The 10,477-nt window shown below is 32.2% G+C and overlaps 2 protein-coding genes across 2 annotated transcripts; one reads left to right on the top strand and one right to left on the bottom strand.

The window, feature by feature from the left end:
- The first annotated feature begins 1,514 nt into the window (after positions 1-1,514).
- On the top strand, positions 1,515-3,911 carry LOC124824294 (taxadiene 5-alpha-hydroxylase-like). Its single transcript, XM_047296706.2, has 4 exons — positions 1,515-2,106; positions 2,556-3,124; positions 3,221-3,411; positions 3,494-3,911. Exons 1-4 carry the CDS (start codon positions 1,730-1,732, stop codon positions 3,803-3,805), a joined length of 1,449 nt encoding a protein of 482 aa, XP_047152662.1. The 5' UTR covers positions 1,515-1,729; the 3' UTR covers positions 3,806-3,911.
- Positions 3,912-4,558: 647 nt separating this feature from the next.
- LOC124824289 (uncharacterized) lies at positions 4,559-6,187 on the bottom strand. Its single transcript, XM_088115323.1, has 3 exons — positions 5,651-6,187; positions 5,199-5,302; positions 4,559-4,802 (listed from the first exon to the last, which is right to left on the bottom strand). Exons 1-3 carry the CDS (start codon positions 6,185-6,187, stop codon positions 4,559-4,561), a joined length of 885 nt encoding a protein of 294 aa, XP_087971449.1.
- Positions 6,188-10,477: the final 4,290 nt, after the last annotated feature.

The following is a 10,477-nucleotide window of genomic DNA, read 5'->3' on the forward strand; positions in this document are numbered from 1 at the left end:
TGAAATATTTATATCAATGATTTTGTATAATCAGAACTACCTTTAGCCTGAATATCTCTCTTACGGGTTAACAATTGTGGCGAAATGGTTTTTCATTCCAAATATATAAGAACATGGAGGAGACACGAGAAGATGCAGGGCCGACAGAGCAAGGGTAATCTAATGTGTCGTGGTAGCCTTCAGATTTTGCTGAAAACTTTGGATCTGTTTCTTTGGATTCTCATGATGAGGAGAACTCAATGGTGGAGTGGTTGACGACAGGGATGAAGTCGAAGGAGTAGACGATGGAGGAGCAGACTGAGTCGTGGCAGAGAGTGAAGAGGGAAGCTGACATAAGACATAGCTTTGCCGTTTGCCACGTCAAACAAAAGTTAACGCCGTTCAATTTTAAGGACTAATAGTAATAATTTCAAAACTACAAGGATTAAAAGCAATCAAAGTTTCGAGTAGGGACTAAACCCAAAATCTTGTGATACTTTAGGGACGAAAAACATATTTAACCCTTTTTATTATGATCTTATGTACTTTTATTTTTTTTAATAAATTTTTATATAATAATAAATGGTTAATAAATTTTGAAATTTTTAATAAATGATTATTTATATTAAAAATAATTAATATTTTTTATGTAAAATTCATATTTGGAAGTAGTGACTTTCTGAGACCTTTCACATGCATGCAATTCCTTTTACTTGCATGCAATTGGAACTAATGCTTTGCAAAGCAAGCCAAAATATGCAATTATGCCCCTAACATACATAAAACAAAAGCAAAAGTTGCCCCTCACAAGATATATACTTTTAATTAGTTAATTAATGTATTCATTTTTATAAAAATGAATACATTTTTAATTTAAAACTAAATTATACACAAATTGAAAAAATTAAAAAGGTTAAATTTTTTACAGCATATATATATAATCATCACATTTATTTTATGCTAGAGGATTAACATTATATTTGAGGTTAATAATAGGGTTGAAAAAATAATATGTAAATAGGATCTTACTATACTTTATCAGTAAACTATTAAAATTACTCATTATGGACAAATAACTTATCTATTTTTATTAAACGTAGTTCACTAATTGAATTAATGCAAGAGTTTGTTAGTTTAAATAGCTCAGGGCAATTAACATTGGGATGTGTTTAAGCCTCCTTAAAATACTACTTAACAACTAAAAAAATCAAATTATTAATAGTTGATTAAAAAAAAGTTTATTTCGAATAAAAAAATGTTTAATTCGACTTTTTTGATAAGAGATATATTTGAAATTGTAAAACGAAAGCAAAATCTGTGAAGTACCAATTACAGGAGAAACAGTGCTAAATGATAGAAAGATGATTTATGTTAAAGGTGGAGATTTTATGCTATTTCTTTGATACAAATAAACCTTTTCTTTGTTCGTAAAATAAGAGAAACATTTTATAATGTTAAGATCAGTTCAGTTAATTAAAGAACAAAGTGCTAAACATCTTGATCTCATCAATTTGATTATTCAATTGATTAAATTATTCAGTAGATTAGTCGTACCAAATTAAAAAATGAAAAAAGAAACTCTGTTTTCATGTCTTCTCTTTCTAACGTTACTTCATCCCTGAATGTCTAAGAAGGGCAGGTATAATTTCTGTCTGAATCTTTCTGTCATCTGATGCACATACAGCTATTTCTCTGAATGATCTGAAGCCACTGTTTCATTTTCCAAAAAAAGCTCAAAAGGCTAAAGTCAATGGTTATGGGGATATCCTTCTTTGTCCTATTTTCATCCACTCTGAGTCTAGCTTTTCTACTCTCAAAATGGTTCTCAAAAGGTAAAACAAAAAATGTTCCAAAAGGGTCTCTGGGGTACCCTATCATCGGAGAGACCCTTAGTTTTCTTAAAGCACAGAGACAAGACAAGGGTTCTGAATGGTTGGAAGAACGGATATCTAAGTATGGTCCTGTCTTCAAAACCTCCTTAATGGGGTCCACCACAGTGTTTGCAATTGGACAAGCAGGAAACAAGTTTATCCTTGGTTCACCAGACGATGTGCTTTCTGCTAAGAAACCCATCACCCTGAAAAAGATATTTGGAAGACAAAGCTTAGTTGAACTCACAGGACACAGGTACATAATCGTCAACTCTAACTCACTGATGCAGCTAAGGTTGTTTCTTTCTATTATTTAGATGAATGTCAAATTAATCCTTATATGATGATGATGATCTTGATTCAAATAACAACACTTTTAAAATAAGGTGTTTTATGTCTGGATGAATGGATTAATTATGAATAGTTGAATAGTAATGGATAAAAGATTTTGGAATGGTGTGATTATTTGGATAGTTCATAGTACTGTGATACCAATACTGGTGGTCCTTGTTTCAGCTTCTGATAGAAATGATTTTGAAAAAGTTGAGGTTAAAAAGATTTATTTGTGTTTGGGATGATATTTTTAAAGTGAGTTTGAAGGAAATGAGTTTTGTTTGATTTCCAACATGGTTTTCAGAAGTGATAAACAGAATATATAGTTCACCTTTTTTTCTTTTCTGGTGGCTGTGTTAATGTTTCATGCAGATACAAGTTAGTGAAGGGGGAAATGCTGAAATTCTTGAAACCCGAATGCCTTCAGAAGTATGTAAAAAAGATGGATGAATTGGTGAATGCTACATTACTGAGAGAAGTGACAGAGAAAGAAACAGTGGGAGTTGTGGTGTTGATGAAGAAACTGTCCTATGATTTATCATGCAATATATTGTTTGACATTAAGGATGAGCATACCAGGGAGGCTTTGTTTGTGGATTTCACTTTAGCATTTAAAGCAATTCATTCTCTTCCCATCAATTTCCCTGGTACCACATTTTGGAGAGGCCAAAGAGCCAGGGCAAGAATTGTTGACAGAATGATTCCTATTATGAACAAAAGATGGGAGGAACTGTCTAAAGGAGTCTTAAGTTCTACCAATGACATGATTTCTGGCTTGCTTGCACTGAGGGATGAAAATGATCAACCTCTACCACATGATTTAATTACAGACAATTTTATATTTTTACTTGTTGCTAGCCATGACACATCTGCCACTCTTATGAGCTTGATGATATGGAAGTTATCTAGAGATCCAGAAGTTTACAAAAAAGTTTTACAAGGTACCACTTTTACGCTATGATTTGCAGTCCAAAAGTAAGAAGGAAACCAATGGACCCTTAGTCCTTTCAGTTGTTTTACTAAATGCTTCTATGCAGAACAAATGGAAATCATAAAGCAAAGGGAAGGAACAGAAGAGAGACTAACATGGGAAGAGATTCAAAAGATGAAATACACATGGAGACTGGCTCAGGAGCTGATGAGGATGATCCCTCCCTTGTTTGGCAGCTTTAGGAAAGCACTTAAAGATACTAGCTTTCAAGGATATGACATACTAAAAGGGTGGCAGGTGATATTTGCATCCTCAAAACATCATAAATCATTGTTTTTTTTGGGGACAAACTTTAATGTTACATTGGTTGTTTGGTCAGGTGTATTGGGCAGCATATGGAACCCATATGAAGGATGATATATTTGAGAATCCAGAGAAGTTTGATCCATCTCGTTTTGAGAATCCAACAAAGCCAATTCCACCTTATTCTTACCTTCCATTTGGTGCAGGGATTCATTACTGCATAGGAAACGAGTTTGCAAGGATTGAGACCTTGACAACCATTCACAACTTTGTGAAACTGTTTGAATGGTCTCAAGTAAACCCAGAGGAACCAATTACCCGTCAACCAATGCCATATCCATCCTTGGGTCTCCCAATTAAGATCAAACCCAGATCTAATATGCCTTGATCCTCTTCTTATACACTGCATTCCTTTCTTATTATTGCTGTAAATTATTATTTTAGTTATCACTGTCATCAATGCTAATAATATTCTCTCTTCTAAATTTTTGATATGTTTTTTTTCTGTTGTTGGAGATTGTACTATATATATAACTACAACAGTGTGTGTGTATATATATATATATATATATATATATATATATATATATATATATATATATATACCACTATCATTCGTTAGTAATTAATATCACAAAAGACAAAAAAGTCAAACTCGTTTAAAAGAAACATCAAATGTAAAAACCGTGTGGGAGAAAGAACTAGCCAGCAACATATATTTGGCAAAAATATTGATCGAAGAAGGCACTATATATAGCCGGCATTAACAAGCTTTCAATATAGAAACATTTTCTCATTCATCAGTTTGATCCATGCAATTTGAACAGCTTGTATTCGTCGTTTAGGATAACTAGGGATTTACCAGAGAATGAGATGCTGGCAGACAAGAAAGTTGGCGATTATTTTGATGCCAGACTTTGGCAGTTAATATTGTATACTGATACCAGTAACAAGAAGAAAAGACACAATGATAAAAAGCGAAATATATAATTTAGACCTTTCGATTCAAATAGAATGAACAAATAGAATGAAACAATAGTATAAAATAATATCAGATAAAACAAACTCGGAAAGAACACATTATCATGAGGTACTATATTAATTATAGCATATGGTAGTACATTAATATTTGTTGTTGGTTTCAAAGAGGGAGGTTGTAATGAGCTGAGAAAGGAGAATGAGTTGCAGACATGACAAAGGAGGCTTCGGTGCTGGCAATGGAAAGAGGAGACCTTCTAGGTCTTGAGGAGGCCATGCTATGGTGACCATAGCCTCTATCACCACTCCTCCTTGGTCCTTTCTCAGACCATATTAGCTCTGCATGCTTCAATGTGCTTGGATACCTCCAGCTGCAACACCCTACCATCCCTGCCCTTTCTATGTACCTGTGTCAAAATAGTTTATCATGTTATATTACAGTAGAAAATATAAAAATCCATAATTAAATTATGATATAAAAATCTAATATAAGATGATTTTAAAGAGTATATATGGCTAGCAAGTTAAAATGGGATAGTGATATTTGGGAATCCTACCTCAACTGAAAATAAGACAATTTGATAATATATAAGTAAATAATATTTAAATCATGAATTAAAATCTATTATAATAAAATTTATTATTTATTGAATATATCGTGTCAAATCTTATTAAACGAACACTTATTAATTTTTTATCTAGAACAATTTTTGCATGAACGCATAGTTTCTTCTTTGTCTGTGACAGAAATGTTGTTTTCTTGCAGCGTTTTCAAGTAAAACAGTTCATTTGGATATCATTACCTTTGGCTGAATCTCAATCCAAGACACTCAATGCACTTTCTTCCTTCTGTCATTTCTCCCATGCCTATTTCCACACACTGCCTGCAATAAACCCTGCCACATACCTGCATACCCCAGAAACATCTTAACATAAACCTTATGTATCATATATTAGCAAAGTTCAACTTTACTCAATTATACAGTCCCTTCTAAAAAAGAGTAAGAGTTTGTAACTTGTTGTAAATTATGCATGATATTCCAATGTTCGTCAGAAAAAAAAAATCATTTTTCCATGCATTAATCCTCTTAATTATTTCAAAAACCTTACATTGTAATCTATAAATCAGAGAAACTGCCGTAAATATGAAAAAAAAAGGCAGAAAAATGTCTTAAAACACAATATATTGTAATTTACTTAGACAATTTCATTATCTAGTTACTGAATCATAAACAATGCGCATGCAAAGACATACCAGGCATCTAGTTCTGAAAAGATAAACATAGTTACTGCAAATGGTGCAAATAGTAGAGTGAGGAATCCCTGGCCTCCTTCGTCGACCAGATCCACCTTTTCCAGAAGCAAAACTGTCACCACTCTTCATGCCATCATAGCTCATGCTATACTCACTGGCCCTGCTAATTTGAGCCCTTACAGCACTACCACTTGCATGGTTAAAATGTCCCCACGATAAGTCACCACCTCCGTGGCTGAAATCATGATGCTGATAGTGATGACTGTGGTTGAGTCCCTCCAAGCCCTTTCTGAAGTCAAGGCTAGGCACATTGGAAAGAGAAGGTGAAGGTGAAGATGAGGGTACCTTTGTGGGGTTCTTGTTAGCTTCAGAAACATGTTCAGTTGTGGGCATTGAAGTGTTTTTGTGGTGTGAGGAAATGACATTGGGTAGGTCTTGAAAGGTGAGGTTAACAGAGTCATCAGGGATTCCTTGGTACAGTTCTTCAAGTCCTAGTTTTGGCTTTGCCTGCAGAGTGTTCATGTGATTATCCGCCATTGGGATGAGAGAATGAAGTGATGATGATCGAGCTATGAACTTGTGTGACAGAAATATTTAAGAGAATGGGATGAGAAGGTAAAAGCTGTAGCAGGCTTGTTTATTACGTCCATTCAAAATAATGACAATCATATGTAGCCAAACTGTGTAAGGCCGGTCGAAAATAAATTAGGAAATAAGGTTACATGTGTAAAAACATCTGTACATACTTCTAAAGTAGAAAAATAAAAAGAAAAAAAGGAAAGTATTTACATATAAATACTAAAAAATGACAATATTGAAAAAATTATATAAATCTTTGGTATAATTATTTTATAAATTTTCTAATAGAGAGAGGTGATAATTTCAAGGTTGGGATTAAATAACAAATGTGGGTGTCAATAGCAGTTGTTGTGTTGGTCATTAATTAGCAGCTGCTTTTTGGTAATTGGAGACTCCCTTTTGTTTTTGAGCCATGTTATTGGAAACCTCAAAGTTATTGTCTAAATCTCCTCCAACCAAAAGGACAAAAATACAGTTTTGGTATTTAGTTAAAATTATTTGTTATGAAGACATGTCTTGTTAACACAAGGGCACTTGTTATTTTAATTTTTTAAGGGGTCAATAACAAAATTTACTTATTTATATTAAAAATATTTTTACCATTGACACCATAAAAATATTCTTTTGTTATATATTTTGAATTCATACATTTAATCATATGAAACCCTAAAACTGCAAAACCCCATTCTCATTTTACATTTGTTCTCAACCTCCCTTTTTCAACCCTCTTCTCAATTTCCATTTCCTTTTTTTTTCTCTTTTCTTGTTTATCAACTATTCTTGAGGAAGCATTGAAGAACTCATCACCCCAATATCATCAAGAGTGGTAGTCGAATAAGGAAAATTTTTGTCTTTCATATTTGAATCAAATTTGTTTTAAATGAAATTATCTCTCTCCCTCTTGTGCTATGTGCTGTTAGAGCTTCCTCAAGGCTTCTATTTTTATCTTAGGTTCCAATGGAGTTATAGTCACTACCTAGGGGCTTTTATTTCTTATTCTAAAGTTGTGCAAAAGGTTGTGACTTAGTGCCTTTTATTGATAGGATTTTTTTTGAATTTTTTAGTTTGAAATTGTTTGGATAGAGTTTATACATTGTATCTCGTGTTTGAGAATACAAATAAACAAGTTTTGAGAGATTGCACGTGGGGCTTGAGACTTAAATCAAGAAATTTTTGAAATTTTGGAACGTCACTGCTAAGAGGTACCAACTATAACTAAGCGCGAGCTTAATTTAAAGCCCCTTGGAAGCAAGACACTAATGTTTTGGCTTTGAGTGCTACTCTTGGCCAGGAATGAACGGATCGGATCGAGCACGAATAGTGTCTACCCGCAACCCGACCCGCATGCAAAAAATTGTATTGCAACCCGATCCGTTACTTGCTGGATATCCGCATAAAAAAAATTCGTGGATTTTTTTCAACCCGCGGATACCCGTTGGATACCCGTTTTCAACCCATAAATATTTAAAAAATATATTTTGTGAATTTTTAAATAAGGTTTAAATTAAATTACAAGTTAAAGAGAATAGTTTAATATATTTGTTACATATTAAAAAGACACAATGTAATTTTTAAACAAGTTAAAGAAAACAAATACTGAACAACTTAAAAAAAAATGAGGAAGAAACACCCAGTAATTGAAAATTTAGTCACATGATTAAACCACAAATACCTATCAATGTATGAAAAAGAGAGATAAAGAATTTCCAAGCCCTGAACCCAAATTTCAAACACAATCACAGAAATTTCCAAACCGCGATAACCACCAGGGTCTTCAAAAATCTAATCTGCATTAATGAACTAAAATCCAAAAAAACTCAACACTCATTCGAATCATAACCCCAAAATCGCGTCACCAATCAATAGGGAAGAAATCAAGAAACGAACTCCCAAAACGCGAATCAAAACGTACAAAAGAAACCCCCAAAATCAGAGAACAAATAAAACCCTAATTCCAAATCTCAAATCGGAACAAAACCCCAATAAGAACCAAGAGAGAGGAAGAGGGAATGGAGCCCACTCCCTATGCAAGCTGAACCAGAAGGAAGAAGAAAAGAGTCATCTGTTAAGAGAGAATTTTCTAATGAGATTTTATGTATATGTGATATCTCCTATTAGGGTTAGGTCAAAAGCAATGTAACCCTTTTTTTTTTTTCTTTTAAAAAAAGGTAATTGAAAGGAATCCTAAGTCATTATTATTAAAATTTCTCTTAAAAGTAATAAAAAAATTAATTAAATTTTTTTTTGGATAACGAGTATCCGCGGGTTGGATAGTATAATACCCGCATCCGACCCGTTTAGAAGCGAGTATTAAAATACCCGCTACCCGTTACTCGCGGGTAATAAATATTCGCGGATAGTAACTATCTGTCGCGGGTTTTATCCGCAAACGTGAATTTTTTTGCCATCCCTACTCTTGGCGTTGAGTGATATGTTGAATGCCTCATTTAATGTGTCAAATGTAGGAAGAAAATGTTTGAGGGTCTATGCTTGTATGAGTTAGTAGTATTTTATATTATCATGATTTTTTATTTGTTCAAAAATGATTATATATATATATATATATATATATATATATATATATATATATATATATATATATATATATGAAATTGAAATGATGGTCTATTAATGATTGATAATCAAAGAACAATGTGATTATATGTCATGGGTGATGAGTTGAGTTATATGAAAACTGTGATGGAAATATTGAATGATTATGTTAAAAAATGAAAGGTGAATCTTCTAAGGATTTTAATATGATAGATATATAAATTATATGTATAATTTTTTTGGCATGCAAGGCTATATTCTCCCAAACGAGGGAAATTACATTCCAATAAGATTAGTGTGATACAATTGCTAGGGATACTCCTCGATATCCTTAGACTCTATGAGGTTCTTAGACTCAGATAATAGGATTTTAGGTGGTGAAGAGTAAAGGAGGTTCTTATAACTAATTTAGGAATCGTGGGTCTTCTATATTAAGTTATAATGAATTAACCTGTTGAGATAATTCTGGATTGATAAAATCTGGATCGATCTTAACTTATATTACAAAAATGGACAAATTTATAGGAAATTTTCATAGGTGCCTAACTTCTAGTGCCCAACTTCTAGTGTCCAAACAATTCCATCAATCTAGATATTAAGTCTTGTAATCTCTTTAGTCTTGTGTCTACAAATGTGTGACGATATATGGTCATGCGATGAAATTTAAATTGAGTGTTCAATTATAGAAATATAAATTGTAATTTGATTGGACTTAATGATATTAGCTTACTCTTTTTTTGGTTTGTGTTGTATTTTTTTTTTTTACATAATCACTATTTTTGACGTGATAATGTAAGTTCAAATAGAGGAAATCAGTCAAGGTAATAAAGTCTATGGAAAAATGAATTCTTTATTTTGTTTTGGGATTAATTACTTAATATAAAATAATGACATTATACTCTTAATATTTCATAAATGGAAAAGGGTTGCAGGGTTTAAATAATCAATTGAAGTAATGACAATATCAATGCCTTTGTTTTGGGCTAGATCTATTCTGTCCGACTTTGTTGATGGTCCTTTGTTTTTGGAATTTCTTTTCGCACTCCTGTCTTTTCCTTATGCGTCTCATAAATATGAAATTTTCCGCTTTATCCTTAAAACAACTTTCACATTATATGATACAAAGATAATTTTTTGCATAAAAAAACGTTTTTAGATTACACAATCCACTTATGTTGGACTAGACCTATTCTATCCCACTTTGTTGTCGGTCATGTTTTATATAATTTGTTTTTGCTTTCACGTTCTCCTTATGCATCTCATAAATATAAAATTCTCAACTTTATGCCTAAAATAACTTTAAAATTGTGTGATCTAAAAGTATTTTCTTTATATAAAAAAGGTTTAGATTACACAATTCAGAAATTTTTTATTAACTTTTAATGGTTTAATCCAAAAGTATTTTTTCAAATTTCAAAATTCCTTTTTTTTTTTCAGAATATAGTTTTTTAATTCTATTTTATCTTGTTTTTGATTTGTGAATCTCACAAATTAGGTGAGTTAAGTCAAAACGTTAAAATTTTTTATTTAGTTAAGCTGACTGACCAATATAAGGATCATGATCCACTTTGTTATCTACTAAAGAATATGACGTGACAATTTCATATCATATAATGATTTCTTCCTTTTGTGTTAATATATATTTTCTATTTTTTCAATTGTAAAACTGGAATTTCTAACTATTAAATTACTATT

The sequence above is a fragment of the Vigna umbellata genome, chromosome 5 (assembly GCF_029865625.1).
Source record: "Vigna umbellata cultivar VRB3 chromosome 5, Vumbellata_1.0, whole genome shotgun sequence".
Taxonomy (NCBI): domain Eukaryota; kingdom Viridiplantae; phylum Streptophyta; class Magnoliopsida; order Fabales; family Fabaceae; genus Vigna; species Vigna umbellata.

Coding starts and splice junctions, on each gene's coding strand:
- LOC124824294 (XM_047296706.2), top strand. CDS start 1,730: ATGGTTATGGGGATATCCTTCTTTGTCCTATTTTCATCCACTCTGAGT. Junction 2,107..2,555: donor GTTGAACTCACAGGACACAG/GTACATAATCGT, acceptor TGTTTCATGCAG/ATACAAGTTAGTGAAGGGGG. Junction 3,412..3,493: donor ACATACTAAAAGGGTGGCAG/GTGATATTTGCA, acceptor TTGTTTGGTCAG/GTGTATTGGGCAGCATATGG.
- LOC124824289 (XM_088115323.1), bottom strand. CDS start 6,187: ATGGCGGATAATCACATGAACACTCTGCAGGCAAAGCCAAAACTAGGA. Junction 5,303..5,650: donor TTTTCAGAACTAGATGCCTG/GTATGTCTTTGC, acceptor TGGGGTATGCAG/GTATGTGGCAGGGTTTATTG. Junction 4,803..5,198: donor GGATTGAGATTCAGCCAAAG/GTAATGATATCC, acceptor ATTTTGACACAG/GTACATAGAAAGGGCAGGGA.